The 23797-nt window shown below is 31.8% G+C and overlaps 1 protein-coding gene across 1 annotated transcript; it reads left to right on the plus strand.

The window, feature by feature from the left end:
* The first annotated feature begins 757 nt into the window (after positions 1-757).
* Positions 758-20721, plus strand: LOC123697552. The gene is made up of 3 exons (XM_045644096.1): positions 758-1757; positions 19968-20098; positions 20407-20721. Exons 1-3 carry the CDS (start codon positions 758-760, stop codon positions 20719-20721), a joined length of 1446 nt encoding a protein of 481 aa, XP_045500052.1.
* The last annotated feature ends 3076 nt before the right edge of the window (positions 20722-23797 follow it).

The following is a 23797-nucleotide window of genomic DNA, read 5'->3' on the forward strand; positions in this document are numbered from 1 at the left end:
CGAGGTGGTGAAAAAGAAATCGACATTGATTTGGGCGATACTATATTTATAAAAGGCGTAAATACACGTCGCAGTAAAGATAAACCCCGCTATCAAAAAGCTCAGGTAGCAGGACCAGTTCATAGGAACGTGGTACCTATCGTTACTCAAAAACGAAAGACTACAGTTCCGATTAAAGATATAAAACGCCCTTCGCAGGTGTGTACTGCTGGTAGCTCAGGCGATCCTCAGCCAGGCCCTTCACGTGCAGCAGATTAGAGACAATCCAGGCCTTCTACCCTTAAAGGAAGGAAATGCCGTAATTACGTACGACACTTGGATAGTTATTAAGATATTAGATTTAGAACCTATATACGAGGATTTAAAATTAAATTTAAATAATTATATAGAATTAAAGAAATACGTAAATAGTTGTTTTAATATTAAGAATTTTGATTTAGATTTTAAAGAGGCACAAATTCAAACAGATTTTATAATGAATATTACTATTAATAAATATAAGCAATTAGTGCCATCAGTTAGAATAAAACGTGGTTTACTTAATCCAATTGGTTCTTTTATTAAAGCAATTACTGGTAATATGGATAATGACGATGCCATAAAATATGAACAGTTAATTAGTAAATTAAATAACAAGCAAAACGCTATGGATTACAAGGTGACTGTCATTACAGAAATGATGGGAAAACTTAACAATATTATAAATGTTACAGGAAGCAATTTCATTCAAATTAAAGAAAAACTCGATAAAATCGATATGAATTTAAATAAAACGGAAACATTATTATTAAGTCATAAGTTAATTCATTTTTATAATATTTTTACACATAATTTTCAAATAATTTATACTAAGTTGAATGAGATTGAAACCGCATTATCTTTTGCAAAAATTAAACTTTTGCATCAATCAATTATTGATACCGATGAACTTGTGTATATCCTTAAAGAAATAGAAATTACGAATAAATTAGTATATCCTGTAAACTTAGAGAATATTGTTAAAATAGAGCAAAGTATTGAGCTTAAAGCGTATGTAAAGCAAAATCAGATTAAATTCATAATGCATATACCTTTAATTAATAATGAAACTTATAATTACTATAAATTGATACCGTTACCTGTCCATAGTGATGTTGATAACCTTACTTCCGTCATCCTTCCTAAATATCCCTATATCTTAGTGAAAGGATTGAAAATAAGCATGCTCACGCAGCCCTGTGCAGAACTAGATGAGGCTCGATTCCTATGTCCTGAAACGGAAAGCACACCCCTACTGCAGGACAAATGCATTATAGATCTATTTCATTTCTCAACAAATATAAGTACATGCCTCTCATTACCTGTTAGCATCGGAGATCTAAAGATTGAATTTTTACAACTGGATCGTTGGCTCGTCTACGCTAGAACCGAAATAATTATGTCAAAATTTTGCAACAATGAGGTAAACCATGAGAAAATTCTTGGTACTTACCTAATCACTATAGATAATAATTGCTATATCAAAATACAAGACCACACCTTGAGAAGGAAACAATCTCGAGGGAAGGACATTGTTTCCACCAATATACCGATTGTTAATTTACCACATATAAGGAAAGCAGCATCAGCCGGTGTAAGAAAACCGTTAAACTTAAAAGAAATCAACCTCACTGATATTCAACTTTTAAACTTACTAATGAAGAAAGGTGAAGTTATGAGTGAAAGGACAATCAGTGAAAATAGTGAAAATAGTGAAAGTAGTGTTTTAGTTTTTAAAGGTATAAGTTTAGGAAACATAGTTCTAACAATTTTAATTATAATTTTAATATGTCTTGTATTCATAGTTTATAGGAAATCATATATGAAGTTAACGCGAAACAGTAATGTTCGAAACCATCCCCATCCCCTTGAGGATAATTTCGAACGTATGGAGGGAGGAGTTACGCATCCAGAACCCGCTGAATCGATATTTTAACAGTTTACATAAATATTAATACGTGCAAGAATGTATTTACTTTGTTGCAGTTGTTATGAAATGTAAGGGAATGATTACGGAGAATCGCCCACTCAACCGTCGCGACGACATCCTTAATCGTTCCTAGAAGACTCGATCTTCACATCATGGCATTGTCTTAGTCTAAGTTTCATCAGTTACACTTAAGTCATCTCACTGTACAGTCACTAATTAAATATTAATAAAGTAAATTAAATCTTTTTTTAAAAAGTTATCACACGGTCGCTCAAACTTGACTACTTAGCAAACAACAGCAAAAAAAAAGTCAACAATAACAATTAGTAACAATAACAGAATACCACGTAAAATATCAATATAAAATGCAACTTGTATACAAAGCTGACGCACTCGTACAGACGATTGACTCGATTGACAAACGACCACAAGATGGGCGCCGATTATATGTTTTCCAACTCTATGATTTTTCAACGATCCATTTCATGTACACGAATTGCGTAGGTATTATATTTTTGTGTTATTTTATTTTATTTTTCATTATATTATACTAAACAATACTGTTTTTGATTTATAAGCTTAAGATGTTTCATTTTTATATTTTTGGTATTAATGCCGCCATAAAATAAAAATACTATGCACTAAAATTATTTTGGCGTTTTAAACATAAAATACGTAATTCGGAACACGACGAAGTGTCACAGAAATCATCCTACGTGAAAAGGACTATAGTCTTCACTTTAATCTATGCTGTACTACAAGGTATGTAATCTGCAAGTTAGCACAGCACCTAGCTTATTATTTTCCTCTCACCACTATACATAATATAAGAAAAACAATCAAACATCATCAGCCCATATGTTACTGCTGGGAGTGCTGGGACACGGGCCTTCTATGAGGGTTCAGGCCATAATCCACCACGATGGCCAAGCGGTTTCCTCACGATATTTTCCTTCATCGTTCAGTGGAGATGTTACAACATTGAGATAAATTGAAAAATCAATTTATTTCCTGCGCACTCGCCTGGTCTCGAAATTCGGTCTAATATCATACAGCTATGGAATAATACTTGAAGCGATTACAGCATGGCCAGCTCTGTAATACACAGTATAGTAAATTGTTCGCTGCACTCAAATGTATTTTCGCTCGCTGAAATCGGACTCGATTGAATAAGCAACTGATATCCAATATGGAGATTTGGCCTACACTTCCATTTAATGTCGCGTATAGAATAGGTCACACATCTGCATCTACGAAATCGTATATTGAAATTATCACCTGATTCATATGGTTTAGTTCACCTGTGTGGATTTTGGTGTATTGATATTTATAATGTTTTGTATGGCGTATTTATTAAGTATTAATGAATATTACAGGAATACCTACTGATTGCGATCTAACTGTGTAATTGGTATTTATTAGAAATTATATTATTGTAATTATATTATTTGTGGTTATTAGTAGCGTAAAGTATATTGATGATAGCCTTTATTTAATAAGAAAGGAAGAGAATTAGAGAAGAAGTTTTAATTTTGTTTGTCTCCCTACACCTGGTTATTATTATGTTCAGAATATGAATAGTAACATTATATAATCATTAATAAAAAAAGGTTTTACAGGAACATCATCATAGTAACACACAATTGAACACAAAAAACCTTCAATTAATGTATATTGTTATAGTTGTAACCAAACCAAACAGTAAACAATTTCATCAGCCCGTTTATCGTGAATATCGTATAATTCTTATATTTTATATTTCCTTCGGGATTACATCAATGAAAATATTGTCACATACATGCTTTCCTTTGTTAGTTCCAAACAGGAGTATTCGGAAATTCTATGCTAGAGGCAGTTGATAATATTACTAATTGATTCTAGGAAAACTGGCGTTACTGTCTTCTTTGAACGAGATAATCCGGGAATATTAAAGGCTTAATACTATTCGGTTGTTGATCTACATTCTACGCAAATGATTGTTTTGGTTTTAGTTTGTGAAAATCTTTATTATAACAGTATTTCTAAACACTTGTCTTTAACACTTTTGAATGTGTTCGTTAATTTGTCTTTAACACTTTTGAAACACTTGTCTTTAACACTTTTGAATGTGTTCGTTGTATATTTGTTAGGAAATTACAAAGGCTACGATTTTATTTTCGTCCCTTTTGGGATTGAATAGTTAAAATGTATGTAGATTTTTTATAGTTTCAAATATACATAAATAGTAATAACGTTACTTTCAATGTAATTTCGCTATTCTTATAATATATTGCGCAAACACTTCTTACACACTTTTATTAATATGAAAGATCTGTAGTAAAAGATGTACGTGATTCGATAAAGTCCTCAACGATCAAAGATGCCAAATATAGTCTAAAATAATTCATTAAATAATTTTTCTATACGTATGGCAACAAAAGATAAATACTCATACCGATTTATTAACTCCATAGCATTACTCAGCAGCATTTAACTAATATTAATGAATGATATTATCATTTAATTACCAATACACCAAACCGTATTGAGGTTTTCACTAAACGGTTAGTATGAAAAGCTCATTGTTATAATATTTGGCTTTAAAATCTAATAACCGCTTAAATGCATTTGATTCAACGTTGTTTAATTCGTGATTATTGAAAGCGTTTGTTTGTGAACAATGGCTTTTACACGAAGATGAAAATAAAAAAAATATAAAAGTGTGTAGTGTCATTTACAATTACATCTTATTATGAACTAGCTGTTCGACCTGACGCCGCTTCGGTAAAAATTTTAAAGGTTTATAGAAGTTTAGTGTACACTATACATTCTCTTACCAAGAGTAGTCAGTAGATAAGTTTTATAAAACCGGCCAAGTGCGAGTCAGACTCGCGCTCCAAATGCTCCGTACAATACTTTTTTTATTATGTTGTTTAAATTTATGCTTTTAGCAATTTTTCCTTTATCTCTGCCATAATGACTGCTTTTTACCAAATACGGGAACTATGCTGTAGATTTTGATTCCCTTGCAAATGTCGAAATTTGCAGACAGCCGGATAACAAAGTGATCCTATATGGGTCTCGTTTTTTTCCTTTTGAGGTAGGAACCCTAAAAATGATTAAGATGTCCTTGATATAAATGGTGCAATTTATATGACGTTATTTTGTATATTTTAGATGTACTCTTCATGTTGATTTGGATAACCTTATAATAAATTTATTAGATAACGTAGCTGGATATTTGTTACAATTAAATCTTTTAAGTAAATGGTCTTTAAAGATGTTGAAAATTGTAATACAATAATGTTTGGAATACATATTTTGCCTAGATTAATATATTAATTCAATTTTAGCCCGCTATGTCCACTTCAGCTGTAGAAGCTGGATTGAGTTTATGGAAGTATAAGGAAATATTTCATACAGCTTTGTTAAGCGACTTCAAAAAAAGAGGAGGTTATCAATTCGGTATGTTTTTTTTTCTTATTACTTTTTATTATAGTATACTGTTCAATTACAAAATCTATAACTACGTTGCTGTTAAGTACCTATTGTATAGGAAATAATTGGCATGTTCCTAGATCAAAGAAACTATTTTCTCGGTATTAATACAGAATTATTATAATACGGAACCAAACAGCAAATATTAATTAATACGGAACCAAACTTCTATTAACGGCTCTATTTTAATTAACCACACGAAAGCTCCCGATGATCTACACTAACAAATAATTTCAAAATGTATCGATTTGTTAAAAAACTAATTAATGTATTGGATACAACAGTCTACATCGTATTTTAACTATTTTTTATTTTACCTATAAAAATATATATAAAAATGTGTACCAGATACCGGGGAACTGACTCTCAATCTATACCCACGATTACAGGATAATCTTAAAACACACTACAATCAAATTACATAAAATACAGAATACCAAAATAGCATTCAATACAAAGAGACAGACAAAAGGGTAGGGCGTACAAAGAGTGGACCATCGTTTATGCGAGTCAGACGCAGACCAAAACATCAACATATAAATTTCCAAAAGGATCCCTTCACTATTGTCCGTCGAGATATAAATTATAACGACTCTTCACAGGGTTTATAATTGAAGATGTATTCAATATTTCCGTAATTGCTTCGGCTTGAAGGAAAAAGGCAGAAAGATATAGAACAAATTTATAGGTACCTATAAAGAACAACTAGCTTTCCGCCCGTGGCTTCGCCCGCTTTGTCTAATACCTAATAAATTATATACTAAAACCTTCATCGAGAAAAAATCTATGTATTTAAAAAACTGCATCAAAATTCGTTGCGTAGTTTTAAAGATTTAAGCAATCATAGCGACATAGGGATATAGGAACAGATGGAACAGACATATTGACTTTGTTTTATACTAAGTATGTAGTGAAGATATAAGTAGGTATACACTATACACGTGCTTCGCTTCAGTAAGCTAACACGTTCCTTATACTTTGTAAGATAATACTAAAACTATATTACAGTCTGGCATGTAAAATTTGTTCAGGCAATACTACGACCTAGGATTACATCTACCTACGTGATTATAAACTTTTAATATCACTACTACGAGTTACTACACTACACTACGGTTACGAGGAAGGAATCCCAAGCGGTGGTCTGACCAGATTTTGGAACACATGGACCTACCGATGAATAAGGCGCTACATCTGGCCACAGATCGGACTCGATGGCGTCAATTAACTAACAACCCTGGTGGTAGGACTCTCGATCCTCAGTAATGAGGGAACGACTAAAGACAGAGAATCTGTATCAATACTAATGTAATAATTTAAGTTCATATAAGTAAAAATATACCTAAGAATCATAATATCAAGTATAACGACATATTACAATCAAAACTTTACTACTAAACCGCGTCACACACGGTGAAGATACTATAATATTTTATGTTAAGATTCTCTAATATAAAACGTTATAGTATCTTAAGGTAGTAAGACCTAAGATCTTAGTGGTAGGTACCCCTGTAGAACCGCCATCCTGTTACAAATTACCCGAAATTTTGTGGGTCATTTGTAACAAGATGGCAGTTCTACAGGGGTCTTAGTACGCAATGACAAAAAAAAAATGATGGTAAGAACGCTGATACCGGATACCATAAGATACTATAACGTTTTATATTAGAGAATCTTAACATAAAATATTATAGTATCTTCACCGTGTGTGACGCGCTTAAATAATAATTTCTATCGTTTACTGTTCACATTAACCATTCCATTTTTCTATGCTTCAGTCAGTGCTACGTCTATTTAAATCAAATTTATAAGTACATACAGGTGGAAATAAAAGCTTCATTTTCCATTAACTTCCTTTGTTTATCAATAAACACAACCGCCCTTTCTAATGTATTAAATTAAAAAATAATCATTTCTTTGTGAAATAAATTATTCCAATATAATCGTATCGTCCATTAGTGCTAAGGAAAAAGAAAGATTTTAAATATAATTACGCTTCATCTAGCCACAAACACAAATTTCCTGTAATGTCGAGAACGAAATTAATTGCTTCTATTTTTAGAGTATGACTACTCTATCGTATAATAAGTACATAAAATAATAATTAATAAGCTTATATTTTATAAAATTTTGAACTTAAGCAATCTTTAAGAAAGTAAATCGTTTACCTCGTCACCAAAATTAATGAAAGTAGAAAGCTTGTTGAAACATGTTGAAACGTAAAGGAATTTTATCATAATATGTAGGTACTACAAATACCCTCCAAATAATAAATAGTAGGTAAGAATATTATGATAGAGCAGTGGTGGCTCAGTGGTAAGACCTCGGTCTTCGAATCGATAAGTCCGCGGTTCGAGACCAGGCGAGCGCGCAGGAAATAAATTGATTTTTCAATTTATCTGCGCATGTTGTAACATCACCACTGCTCGAACGGTGAAGGAAAACATCGTGAGGAAACCGACATGTCGAAGAATTAAAAAAAAAAAAAAAGTTCGACGACATGTGTCATCCGCCAACCCGCACTTGGCCAGCGTGGTGGATTATGGCCTGTACCCTCATAGGAGGCCCGTGTCCCAGCAGTGGGAACGTATAATATGGGCTGATGATGATGATGATGATGATGAATATTATGATATACCAGAAGAATATTAAATAGGTACTAGACCCTGGGCAAAAATTAGGATAAAATTTTAAAATCTATTAGTTATTTCTTTATCTAGGTATTAGCTGTGCCCCCGGTTTTACCAGCATTGTTCCGCTCCTATTCAAATTGGACCAGTTCCTGAGATTAGCGGGTCAAACAAAGAAACACACTCTTCATCTTTATAATATTAAGTATAGATAAATGTATATCGCTACAAACACAATTTAATTCACGTCTATACCCATACATTGATAAGTTTACAAGCCCTCTTCTTTTTATAACCATTCAACTACCACATTACCTTCACTCATACCATTGTCTTTCAAACTCATAAAGGCATCATAAGATTTAACTAATCCTCAGTGAATAAAATGGCCGATTGCCTTTTCACATTTCGTTTTACCATTTACGTAAGCAACTAGACGCAGGGGTACAGTTAAAACGAGGGTAGATTCGAGATAATTAAAGTTCCCTACATTACGTGTACCGGAGGTCACTTGTACCTAAATAATTGAAGTCTCTATCCTTAATTTGTTGGTCATGACTTCTGGTTAGAGGGAATAACAGTCGTGGTCGGGAAGATAGTTAATTATCAGTTTATGTATATTTTGCTTTACGACTGTTTAAGCCAGATAAGGAAAGAAGGTAACGCAATAATAAAAATATAATTTTGTAGGAATATATTATATTTAACTATATTAAGACATATCCGATCATCAAAACAAAACAAAAAAATCGAAGGAAGATATATAAAAAATTACGCTTCAACAATAGTATTTACTATTTAGTATTCTATTGTATTCGGTTATCTTATTTTATAAAACAAGGAATTCTTAATTTCATCTCATAGTAAACTATCTATCTACTTTATATCGCTTATCGAATCTTTATAACATTACCCTTACACGAGCTCTATTGCTAAAATTACTAATATCGCCTAATAAAAACTAGTATAATCAGAGCAACCATACTTAAAAGCTCAAAGCTAATTGGTACAGCCTGTAGTATCCATAAACTCTTAGACTAGAATGCAGCTAGCAAAAATTTCAATTTACAATTCTTTCAACTAACGAGCGAATGTGTCATCCAAGCAATGCTTGCTGTCAAGGCGATAATTAAAGTGTCAATCACTAGAGGGAGTTGTAGCCGCAGATTCTGAAATATAAATATTCATACTTTCCCCGTCGTTAAGTTCGTTACGATCGTCGATTTTATGGAAATTTCTGGAATGTGAAATTCGCTGGCTATTAATTAAGGGGCAAATATCGGTGTATATGTTGTAGGATATGGTGGTAATTGGTGTTCAAATCATTTGGGTGATATGTTTTTTTTATTGCGTTTTCAACAGAGAAGTGTTTAATCATTAGAATATAGAGATATTTACTTTGAACATTTATTAATTGTATTAATATTGTTTGTTTGTTGCAATAATATTATTAAAATTGTTTGTTTAATTTATCATCTTTAGTAAACAATGACAGTAACAGTGTGAGAAATAAATAAGTAAAATCTGCACTTCTTGAATGTTTAAAATTACGTGCGTATATAATACATATTATACGTAAAGATATAGTAAAAGAATAATTGTTCAAATTATGTACTGTGCCCGCTTGAATGCACTATCTTTGTGCACTATCATGCAAAATCTTTTCAAATCGATACTCCGGAACGACTCACATCGTTCTGTGAAAGCGCTTACACACTAAAAACCTCATGCCTACACTTAATCCGCCCTACGTACGAAAAACTTTATAACCTTCTCGGAAACAAAAATATATCACCTCCAAATCCTTAAAAGCAATTACTCAAACTTCCGCCTTGTTAAAAAGTTGATAAAAGACTGGCATACGCCAAAAATAAGAGGGATGCCGAAGGGATTCATAGGGCCTTTAGGGGCTAAATGACGCGTACTATTGTGTCAGCATTTTCATGTTTAACTATGTGAAAGGACATTTGTGGCATTTATTATGGAGAAGAAAGAGATGGAGGAATTCCTTAAGTCAAATAAAGCGGCGATCACATGGCGCTGTTACCTTTGAATGTTCCTTTCAAGTTTCATGTACTTATAAATGACAGGTTATGGTTTTGGTTTTAACTGCTAATGTTGGATGTATCTTTGGTTAAGTGCTATTGTTTTTTCATATTTGTACTAAATTCGTAGAGCCTCATTTGCGTAATAACCGATTTAGTAAATAAACACTAACTTACATTTAAAAAAATCAACATTCCTATGGTATTAGGGCTAGTGTCATGAATATATAACAATTTAATAATGACGCTACGAACGACGAAGAGATAAACACTTTAAACAAGTAAATATACTTTCTTTGGAGTTCGAAAGTAAATTATTCACACAGTTAAACTATTACCAAAGCTAAGAGCTTATAGTGCAAGCTAGATATCTTGCAAACTATATCCAAATACTACTTGTAATGTTAATAGTCAAAACTGGGATGTAAATTATAAAGTGAGTGATGACTGTACAGCGTCACAACTGCAGTTTCTATGTCATTACTATTTAGATATTGTTTTGTAGGTGTTAGTTGGACTAGAACCCTTGCTTATATAGGTAGTCGTAGTTTAACAAGTAATAATCTACACTATATATTAATATTATAACCCTGAAGATTTTGTTTGTTTGTTTGAACGCGCTTATCTCGGGAACTACTGGTCTGATTTGAAAAATTCTTTCGGCGTTAGATAGCCCATTTATCGAGGAGGGCTATAGGCTTTATGCTATCATGCTAAACCAACAGAAGCGGATGAAACCGCGGGTCATAGCTAGTAAATGTATAAAATATATGAAGTACCTACTGTAATTTGTAAAGATCTTTCAAATTTAAAAGCCTCCACTTTATTAAAATTGATAATTTTAATTACTATAGATTGCTCACTTAATTCTAATGATAGTTTTGCGAAATCCATATTATGCGATAATTACAAACACGTATTAAATCTGCATGCGTGCGTTTTATACTATCCTTTATGACTTAAAATAATTTGATATGAATAACTGCAGCATTATCGAAGGCGTTTTTCATTATAGTTAATCATAACAAAGTAACAAATCATGGAATATTACCACCAATTGTCATTCTCTTTTGAGTTTAAATGTATATTATTTACTTCCTGACTTTATTTATTTATATCTATATACAAATAAACATATTTCGAAGGCTTTAATCATAGGCTTTAATAATACTGGAAGTGCAATCCCTCCGCCCTTGCGTAACGAAGGGCAGTCAACCATGCCGACTGCGGTTTCTAGAGCGGACCTCCCAAACCTCACACAAAATACTTGGCTTTGATTTGATATGTATATATTTAGATATAGGAGTAGATATACTATGTATTTGAATTAATAGATAGAGACATGATGACATTTGGATGCTGCTGTAACAACACATACACAGACATAATGATAGTTTTTTTTTATCACTATTCTGTATTTTGTTTATAAAACATGAACACAGAGAAAATCCAAATATTTAGAAGATATATTTTCAACTAGCGGCCCGCCCCGGCTTCGCCCGTTTTACATATTTACATTTTCTCTACATAAGAACCATCCTCGTACTTCAAGGAATATAATATAATAAAAAATAATTATCGTAATCGGTCCACCCGTTCACGCGTGATGCCGTGACTACATAATATAATGTGATGCTTAATAAAATTAAATTGGAAAATATTCCTAAACCTGTACTGGAAATCTAATGAATTTCTGAGCAGTTTAATAAACTACAATAATAAACCTACACTTAATATTTTAGAACTTTCTATCTTATGTACTTATATAAAAAGATAGACGTATCCAATGTAAGTTGAATTATAAAAAAGGTATACTTTTTCGTCCTGACAAAGGAGACTTTCATATCGACGCGTATGTATATTTTATTTTTAGGGATCCGACCAAATGTCACGTCCGTTTTCTCCGAGACTAAATGTATAAATGAATTCAGATATTAAACATTTAACAGAGGATTTAAAAGGTTATATAGAAATTCGAAATTGATACTATTGAGAACATTAACTGTCTTACCACAAAAAAACTTTAGACAAGGGAGGGACTTTAAGCGCGGGTTCTCTTTAATCTGGTATTGTCGTATTTCACATAGACAACTATTAAAGTGACAGATCCCTGGTTTAAAGGTAGACTGTGTTTAAATTGTTTTGTGGTAATACATTTCTTATTGTTTCCAATAATTACGGAATTTTGATTACAGGTGACTAGCTTTCCACCCGCGGCATCGCCCGCGCAGTCAAAGAAAAATCCGCATAGTTCCCGTTCCCGTGGGATTTCCGGGATAAAACCTATCCTATGTCCTTTCTCGGGTATCAAAATAACTCTATACCAAATTTCATGCAAATTGGTCCAGTAGTTAAGACGTGATTGAGTAACAGACAGACAGACAGAGTTACTTTCGCATTTATAATACAATTAGTATGGATTTACGCTCTGCAGGATTTTGAAAAGACACTGTTATGAAAAACAATAATTAACATTAAAAGTGAAGAGCAAACTAAAACAATATTTTTACCTACGTTTTGTTTTTAACACCAGCATACCAAGCAACAAAAGAATAAAAATCAAAGTTTATTTTATATTGACAATGTTAAAATAATATTTTGTAAATAATTCATTTCCAGTTCTTTTCTGTCGAAACTGCTTTCCAATGGGTACCTCATTGTTATGACAATACAAAAGCGCTTTTAAAGGAACTCTTGTTCAATGAATTAATTTCAGTTTGAGTTTATAACATTCAATAAATAACAAATTATTTTAAGTAAGCTTATAACATTTATATATTTTACTAGCTTTCCGTCAGAGGCTTCGCCCGCTTTATCTAAAACCTAATAAATTAAACACGACTCCTTCATCGAGAATCACTCTATCCATTAAAGAAACACGTCAAAATTCGTTGCGTAGTTTTAAGCATTGATAGGGATGGACAGACCGCAACAGTGACTTTGTTTTATTCTATATAGTTATAAATCAATCATAATGCACTAATTACCGCGATAATGAAAATTCCTATCTAATATAAACATGGTATAACTAACTATAAAATAAATAACTTATCCTAATAAATATACAAGAAACACCGCACGCTAAATAAACATAATTTATTATTAATGTAACATCTTAAACGCAATATTATCACGAATATCCGAATAAGCAATATACTAAGAAAATCGAGATTAACAAGCGCAAGTACCATCTCGCCATCCTGAGAGACTTATTAATATTCCCAATACCTTTTTCTTAAGTCCATCTGTACATCTTCAAACCAAAATTGATTTCGCATTAGGCCCTAATCTTCAAAGGCTAACAAAATGATTGATTTACATTTATTTGAAGACTCGATAGAAATCGTCTGTCAGCTACCTATTAATATTTATAAATGTATTTTTTTCGGCTCTTCAGAAAATACAGAATATTGCTTATTAAATATGAAAGGTATTGGCGGAAGCTGTGAGGAATTTATAAATAGAAACGGTTCAACCGTTACAGTTTTTTTTAAGATTTTTCGAGGAGGTTAACTCGCAATATTACCTCCCTATTTGTAGGATGCTCACAATTAGTTACTGCTAACATTAAATAGAACTGATCTTATCATCAATTCAATAGAATCCGGAATATTTCGCTATAATTCTTTCAAACGTCATGTACTTCGTAAAGTCGATCACAAAGCGGTGATTGTGTCCAAAAATTTTTGAGAGCTCCATAAATATGAAATTGGTTCCACTTACCTATATTTTTATAAACAGCACTAAAAGACGGGTCTTGTACAAGGTATTTGAATAGGAATTGTCGAAAATATTCATTTCGCCATGGAGTACGACACAGGTGCCGGCAAGGGCCGAAATTGGAAAATTTTATAGGATTATCTGAACCTGTTTATTTTAGCCTGCAAGGATTTAGGCGTTGCCTTTCATAAATATTTGAAGATTTACGAAAGATTTAAATTTCAGTGAAATATTAGAATGCTTTGAGATACAAAAATGTATGTTTGTTTTGTGAAAATACGTGTAATTATTTAAATCTTTAGAGTTTATGTGAGAATGTAATTTTATCTGTTATACATTAAGATTTGAAATATAAACTAAGCAGTTGCATAAATGTTTGTTTGCTTTTTTCACAAAATATTTAAATTATGATTCAAGTTTCAGTGTTGTATTTTGTTAATAATAATATGTTTGTCAGTTACACCGGCAGTTCGCTGGACATCTTGCTGTTACGTCTAACTGCTTGCTCAGCGCTTAGAGCGATACATGCAAATATTTGCAACATGCACGTTGCTTGCATACTGTCTTACTTTGAAACTGATGTCTATACTTTAGCTTATAATATTTTATATGTTGGTACTATTAGGGTGCATTTAGATCAAACGTGCGAGCGAATCTAACCCCACTATGTAAATTATTTTAGTGTAAACAGGCGTAGAGCCTAATTTCGTTGTTTAGTGCGTTCGAAAAAATTCTATGCAATGTAGGTACTAATACTGAACAACACTGAATACGAGTTTTCGTTTACACTAAAATATAACGAAGGAATTTGGAAGGAATGCTCTTGTTATAGCTCTAGATCTATGTTCGTTTGATCTAAATGCACCGTTACAAAATGTTACGAATGTGCAAGAATATGTTATGTTGTGTGATTGTTGTAAATTTTTTTATGCAACGTTGCTGTAATCCGATTGTCATTACATTATAGAGCCAGAAATTTAAATGTATATAATACTAGCGGTCCGCCCCGGCTTCGCCCGTGGTACATATTAACGTTTTCTCTACATAAGAACCATCCTCGTACTTCAAGGAATATAATAAAAACAGAATTATCGAAATCGGTTCAGCCGTTCTCGAGTTATGCGCTTACCAACACATTTTGGGATTCATTTTTATATTATAAAGATGATCTACTACAGATCAAATAGGCCAACGATAGAGCCTCAACGATTGAACTCTATAATAATGACTTATATTATAAATATGAAAAAAGCAGATCTGATTTAATAATATTATCTATTTACGTATTGACCAGGGCATTGATTTTATACGGAAATGTTAAAAAAATTATAATACAAGAAAGTTTCTTAGAGCTAAGGAAATTTCCGATAAAACAATGTTGATCCGTGAATTTTACCTCCATTATTTATAACTTAAATTCCGCTCTGAAAATAGATATTGGACAGACGTTATACTAGAGGTATATATGTAAAAGTCAGTATATCAGATATAAGTATTACATTACATACATTTAAAAGAAAAAAATCTAAATTGAAAAAAAATTATGATTAAAATATAAAACTACAGTTTATGAATTTTGGCTATAAGGGCCTGGCTAGGGGCTTGAAATAATATCATTAGTTTGAATAAATCGTCAAAGATTAAACAGCACATGAAAAAGTAATCCAAATCCTGTAGTTGCATTTTACGTGCACCCCGTTAAACATGATCCCTCATTCATTATCATTATTACGGGAATCTTAGCACCCTAAACTTGTTATCGATCATGTAAACATACGAAGCTATATTTTGTACTGTTCCTTTTCGACTTAGGTACAAATCTCTTCATTTTTCAACTTTCATTAGATTATTAAAATCTCTTTTATTATATTTTTATTTCTTGTGAAAATACTACTACACTTAGTTATTTTATAATTATAAGGATATTGTTATTTTAAACAGGATAACGATTAATACAAGTCCTTTTTCAACAGTACAATAATTACGAGAATTTCGGACAGCTTAGTTCGGACTAATTCGCTATAATTGTCAAAATAGTTGACAGTTGACAGTTGTGACGTGTGATAATGACAATTATTCAAACAAACAGTTACCATATTTAATTAAAACAATCCTTTATTATATATACATTGTACATGGATTGTACAAGTAGACACATATTTCAACTATGAAAACAATATCAGTACGTTTTTCAACCAACTGCAAACCCGTATATTCCACACCGACATAAAGGAAATTGCTTATAAATAAACACATTAGTGTGAAAGCCGGATTTGAGAGCGCTAACAACATTTCCCCGGATTCTATTGTCGGTCTTAAGTACCTACTTAACACTTCACATCATACATTGTGTATTATCCCCGAGTTTCCTAAACCCTTATGAGGGAGTATTTTCATTTCTTTTTCAAGAAAGTTGATATTATTGTTTTCATTTTTCGAGTTTCGTATATCATCGCTGGCTGTAGGTTGTCGGTCTTATTTGCGTATTTGTCTGTCATTTTTTTAATATTGAGAGATAATTATACGAAAAATTAAAATGCATAGGTAGTATGACGTTATTCTTCCAAGAATAACTTCAATTAGATTATTGAATTTATATTAAGGTAGAGTTATTTGAGGTGTTTTAATTCAAGTAAAACTAATTATGATTATGTTAAGCTGACTTTGACTCTATGCCTCAGGAAACACATTAACCCGTCGATATGCGCCTGATTTATTCCCTATATGTTCGATCTTGTGTTCCATAATACTATAATAGTGATTAAATAAATCCTTATTTATGGCTATTTTCTTGTTGTTAAGGAAATCAAAGAAATTAATTATTTATCTTACGCTCCCGCTTAAGCCAAATATTTTGGTAAAAAAATCAATTTCGTAATTAATTTGTTTTGAAGGCCTACTGATATTTTCCTTTCATTTTGTAATACTTACAGAAAAAGACATTAAAAACATAATGAACAAAAAAGTTACTATAGAAGGAAAACCGAACGTATTTTGATGCGGTTTTTTTTTTTATAGAGCTATTCTCGATTATGGTTTTAGTTTAGGTTTTACACAAAGCGAGCGAAGCCGCATGCGGAAAGCTAGTATAAAATATCTAAATAAAATCTATTGAAAATATGAATATTTGATGAAACGTTAGTTGATAAGCTGTTGCTAAACTATAAATCGTGATCCAATCGTTTTAGTGCAATTTAGTTTTGTCAATCACAAAACTAAGTGATTGAATTTTTGGGTATCGATTTGTGTATGTGCTTTCAACAATATTTGATAAAGCTTTATTCAGCACAAAGTTCCGAGGCTGAATGATGAAAACCTCGTATGGTAAGAATTTTGAACGTCTTTCCTTATATTATGATAGGTAGATATATTATCTTATTCATTTGTATTTTATGCATTTATAATAGAGCTATATGCTCTATTAATTCAATATTATATAAGTAAAGTTTTTTTTCTATGATGACTACTGGTACGTTGGTCTTAAAGTTTATTATTGTCTTTACTTCGTAATATTTTAAAACGGAAAAGAATATTTTATAGTTATTATGTATGTTGTTATGATTTAAATCGAAAGTGACTGATCGAACGATTTAAAAAAAATGTAAAAGCCGAGCTATCCGCTTAGCTACGATAACAAAATGAAAACATGAACTGTACGCAAAAATCTACTAAATAATGAAACATCTCACAGTGAAAAAGGCTCCGTGGAATCGCAATTCACAACAGGATAATTTACCAAAACACATTTCACCTCAAAACCCGCCTAATTAGCTCAATGAAACAGCATTCATATTAAACCTAATCTTCTTCATCAGTACCATTACCCAATAAAAGATTCCATTTACAAGATTATCCCATATTACATTAGATTGACTACCGGACTATTGTTTGTCTCGAGATTAATTTATTTCACGGCAAGTAGCAGCCAATTAGTGCGATTCAAGAGGTCTGGTCGAAATATCTGTCATTACTAACAATTACTAACAAAACATCAATGAAGAGAGAATTTTGGACCATTTAGTTTACAATTCTTGCTTTGTATAAACATTAAGATAGAAGAGACATATACAATCATCAATGGACTTGTAAAAATTATTAATACGATTACAGTTTTAGTAATAAACATAGTATATAGAAACAGATGTGAAAACTGAAATACATTAGGAGCAGAAGAAGGAAAGTTACAGCAAAGGAAACGCGAATGTTCAATAGTAATTACCTACTAGTTAGCAGTTCATAACGAATTTAAGGTTCATTCCTCTTTATTACGTGCTAGAAAAACAAATGTGCAACCGTGCTACTTATACTACTTATATAAAAAAAACGTATTTTATAAACAATTAACTAGGTATATTCATGTTTCAAACTGATATAACGATTATATTTCCCTTATTGAAGCTCTACTTTTCGCCAAAGAAAATTTTTATTACAACTCAAAATAAAAATCTACACAAAGAATATCAAACAAAAGAATTGATGTCAAATAGCCATTTGATTTAACCCCGTGGATTTAACTGCAATATAAACAAAATCAAAAGCTCAATAGTGTGTTTCATAAAAGTACTATTATGTATTCTGTGATAAAAGTCAACACGTAGTTATAATATATTATTCAAAATTCAAAACCCTACATAAATTCCCATTGACAGGCATCAAGATACGCGCGAATGCATATTGGAAAATTTTATTAAGAACGCCGTGTTCGAGTGACGTGACAATAATCCGATGCATCAATTTTCAATAACATTTCTGAACAAATATATTGTATCTTGAAGTTTGAGAGCGTATTTGTTTAGGAATTTTGTTTGGAGAGTTTTATAAATCTTAAAGATTTAAAAAAAATGGTCTTTATTATTGACCAATTCAGAAAAGCTGTTCCTGAACGTATAATAATAATAAAGAATTTTATTTATTTATATATATACACATTATTATGCTGCCAAAACAATACAAACAAAACTAATTCTAAAAAAAGTACAGAAAGCGGCCTTATCACTTATGAGTGATCTTTTCCAGGCAACCAACTGAATGAACAATACAACTAACTAGAAAGGGAAGTATGTTTTAATTTCTTTACTCATACAACATACTATTATATGCTAATATAAGCGTTCAATTAAACTACAATATAATAATATCTAATGTTTTAGCAATAGGTAAATTTATTACAAAATACAGGAAGCTAGTTACATACAGGTCACGTACTAGATTTGCTACAAGCTAGGTTACCTATAACCTACTTAGTTCTCGTGGTTAGCGAGATGAACTAAGCAGTCTCTGAATTAATAACTGCATGCTATACATTATGTATATGACTCTTCTTAGAATAGAAGCGGATGAATACGAATGATTAATGATATTCATTATAATATTTTCTTCACATTTCATACATGCTCTCTTTATCCCTAACTTTGTAAAACTATTGCAAATCAACAAATCAACTTTCGAAATCACTATCAGCAAATTTTTATCTCACACTGCCGAGCCAATGCCAATACTAACGAGCATATATCGCATGACAAGGATCTTTATTAAATTCAAAATGATCAGTCTTTTATTTCTTTTCTATGCTTTTCAATGTATAATGTATATGGTAGAATCTAACACAAAACCCAGGTATTACATCAAAAGACTAGAAGATATTAAATCTTAGTAGGTACTTACATCAAAAGACGTACCTAATCAAACCTTCTGTATTTTTAATGATAACTAACTAAAATAAGTTCATCTGATATACATCTGATGAACTGAGTTATTATATTACTAGCTGCGCTCTGCGGTTTCACTCACGTGGCTCCGCTCCTGTAAATTTGGTCTTAGCGTGATGATATATAGCCTCGATGAATGGGCTATCTAACACTGAAAGAATTTTTCAAATCGGACCAGTAGTTCCTGAGATTAGCGTGTTCAAACAAACAAACTCTTCAGCTTTTAAATTCCCCAACAAAATTCTTGTATAAGTATTTCGCTGTGAACCGATAGCAATACGTGTATTTCGTATTTAATAACATAATAAAACCATAATCACCTTGTAAAATTTTATTATTCAATTAATGTTTACGCATTCACTATTTATTTTTCTTTTATCTGAAAATATCGATATGAAAGCTTATGTAGTGTTGTTTTTATTTTGTATATTGAAAATAGTTTTAAGTAGAGATTTCTATGTGGGTATGTTTAAGAGAAATGATATTCTGGTGGCCCAGGACCGATTGTATAAAGAAAAAGTGCCGTTTAGGAAAATATACGCGAAGTATGGGAGGCTATTTAAATGTCCTGTAAGTTTTTCTATTGTGTATCGAAGTCCTAGTCAACTACCACATAATATTATAAATCAATGTCTTGTCTGTATCCTTAGAACTTGATTATGATACGGTTTTAACTTTTAATAGATATTATAGTTGTTTAAAGGGAAGTAGGTTTATTTTATGTTAAGTTTAGATATCACAGGCGAATACGTGGGCAAAAATCTAAGTCAATATTAGGTATGTCTAAGCCACTAAAACTAAATATCTTTATTATCATATTTCGACAAAAGCATTTCTTTAATTACCACACTAACTAATGCACTATAATTCATTTTCAGATAACCTACTTCAGAGTGGTCGACCGCCTCGGGGTCGGTCGAGGTCCAAAGGTCGAAATAATTCGTGGCGGTCTTCAACACAAATACTTAGTTCTACGCCTAACATCTCTATACAGCTACCCTATATCTGTTAACGTCTATGTGGGATGCGCTAACAAAATACCTCCAAGAACAGCTATTAGTACTAAATCACCTGATATTACTACAGAATCGAAGGGTATGGATAAAACAACTGTCGTCATAGATGGACATGTAGATTCAGGAAATTCTACAGATACTAATAAAACTATGGATGCTACTACGGCTGCTACGTAAATTTTGGTTGCAAACCAATAATAATTATGTTCTTTATGTTGTTATCATCATCACTACAAAGTAGATTCTATATTCTTTCTTTAAAACTACGCAATGAATTTTTATGATATTTTAAATGATTAGAGTGATTCTCGAGAAAGGTTTAAGTCAAATATAATGGCATATGACAATAACATGATAGCTATCAGAGCCTAGGGAGGAATTATTTAAGGTTCAACAAATAAAAGTTCCCTTCCAACTGTCATTTTATTTACATAAAGATAAAATTAATTTAAGATGATACATTTGAACGAAATTGTATCAATGCCACAAACTAAATTATCAAGCCTATCTTTATATTAATTTTAATTACACACAATGATATTGTAAGAGGCCCATCCTTTATACGAAGTAGGTATTGATCCATATTTCTTAAAATAGATGCCAATAAAACAAAAAAGCATCGAGCCTGTTAAGTGTATTCAGTGCCCAAAGTACGTGACAATTGTTCAAGGCATTAGCAATAAAAATAGTTTGACAAGACACGTAGCAGTGTATTTTATGAGAAAACTCCATTAGTACGAGTGTCCTAAATACACCAGCTAACAGTTTCTGAGTTCCGAGAGGCGATTGCAAACTTTTTCATTACGTGTCTCGCAGAGACGCCACAGTCGCGAAATCCGCTCAATGTTTACAAGTTTCCTTAAACTTTCTCGCTTTTACGAATAAAATGGGAGTCAAAAATAACGTTTTTATTTTCAGGTTAAACTTTGCGATCATTTTCTAGGTAGTATTTTTAACCTCGAGTTTTTCATTGATTCGTTTTCCTTTTTCTGTGATGCATAAAATGTGAATGGACGAAATGTGCATTCCTTTATCAGATAATGTAGAGTAAAACCCCTAAATGCCTGAGTTTGAAATGGAATTTCGAGATAGAGATGGTCGATAAGATAGGGTTATCCCAGGAACTGTACTATATACAAAATTTGTCCCATTTACTGCTATAAAATATTTAATTAATTATTAAATACAAATACAATTACAAGCCCACGTCCATATAATTTTCTAAACACTTCCATAGAAATAGAAAATGTATTGTTTCCGCAAGATTTATATAATTTATGCCTTTTCATAACACGTCCTTGTTTAAACATAACTCATCGTCCCTTCCTATATAAAGAGCTGGAAACAATTCGAAGAAACCATTATAAAGTTATAAAGCACGATGATAAAGTTAATAAATTTATTTACAATTGTGAATATCTTCGTTACAATGTATACTTTAGGCCAGTTAGCAATCGACCTAGATTCAGGAGATAGCCAAACATTCATTACAGATTTTGATTATATACCTCGTAATACAACTAATAATGTATTTAAAAACGATGTGATTCGACTATCTAACACACAAAAGAAAGATAGTAAAGGTATGGCTTCGTATTGTAAATCCATTCGCTCCTGTTATCATTGTGTTCAAAGCGAAGAATATCTATGTGGATGGTGCCATGATTTCGGTTGCACATCCAACCCATATAATCTTTGCCCAAAAACAATGGACGATAGTATGTACAGAGGCGTTTCCAGCTGCCCTCATATACAACACGATGGAGACATCCTCATCCCAGCCGGTGTACGAACAAATCTTAAAGTAAAACTGCATGTCCTGGACCCGATAATATATAGAAAGAACATCATATGCCAAATTCGGTTGCAAGACAGGGTCACGCAACTAAAAGGATTCATTGTATCGAATTTTATTTATTGCTACCCCTTTACTATAGATGATGTTAATCTGAGTAAGTACAGAGGGTCATTCAAGCTGATCTGGGGCGGTGTGAATCCTTATTCCAACGAAATACCTGTATTGGTTTACAAATGCGAAAAGTTGGCGAAGAACTGTGTGTCTTGTACAAGTCTGCTTCCAGAATACGGCTGCGGTTGGTGCGAAGACACCCACAAATGTGTTGTCAGTGATAAATGCGAGGGAAACGTCATTAAATTGACCGTAAACAAAACTTCTTGTTCTGTTCATGAGGTGAAATTGTTTCGTAAATATAATCGTGGTGCCAAAAACGTAAGTGTAAAGAAGATTATTTAGGAAAGTTTTGTTTGTGAATGTCTGTGTTGTAAGATATTGTTGATTGTCAAATTAAGTCTTATAAGATTAATTTATTAAGTATTTTTTGTTGTGATAACGTATAAGTTATGTAATTAATTAGAAATAGAAGATAAATATTTGTTTCCTGTTATAAGACAAAGATAAATAAAGTCAGATAATCAGAGTAAAAAAGTGAGGCAATAGTATATTTTGTACCAAATAATAAAAATATTTTGTGTTGCTTCTTGCCCTTTAGAAATGTAAGCTATCAAACCATTAAAAGGGACAACATTATTACAAGTGATACAATTACCATCAATTTCTACAAATAACCCCGTAAGTATAGAAATTTTGACAAAGACATTCATGACCTTTTCTCCATATTTATAGAATTATCTATTTTGATAATCTGAAATTTCCTTTTCAAGTTGAATTGATCATAGCAAAGGAGCTCTCTAGCTATCGTTGTTCTGTTTATAAATTGCTTAAAACAATTTCTCCGCAAACTATGCTCTGATTTTAATTACTACAATGCAATATATTCGAATGTAATACATATTTATATAGAAATTGTGCTTTACTCATAAATTTGGCATTAAAATATTTCTTTTGTAGATACATGCCAATCTTCTATTTTCACACAATATAATAAAACTTTACAATAGGAATCCGCGTGTATATTCGAAAAGGACAGCACTCCGAACTTTATGAACTAGTTCCACATTTACGCGCTCGTTTAAGGTACATAAAATCTATTATTATATATTACCAGTAGCGTCACTTTAAAATTACATACAAAACCTCATTTCCACGAACATTTCATTCATAATATTTCTATTTTTGTACTCGTCTCGTTTTAAAAACTGCCGCACCATATTTCAAAGCCGGAGACACGTAAATCATTTGACAAACGATGCATCGGATCTTGCTTATTATGAATGGTCCCAATTTCCATGGAGAATTATAGTTCCCGTGTTTTGTGAAGGCTTTAAATTTGTG

The sequence above is a fragment of the Colias croceus genome, chromosome 14, assembly GCF_905220415.1.
Source record: "Colias croceus chromosome 14, ilColCroc2.1".
NCBI lineage: Eukaryota > Metazoa > Arthropoda > Insecta > Lepidoptera > Pieridae > Colias > Colias croceus.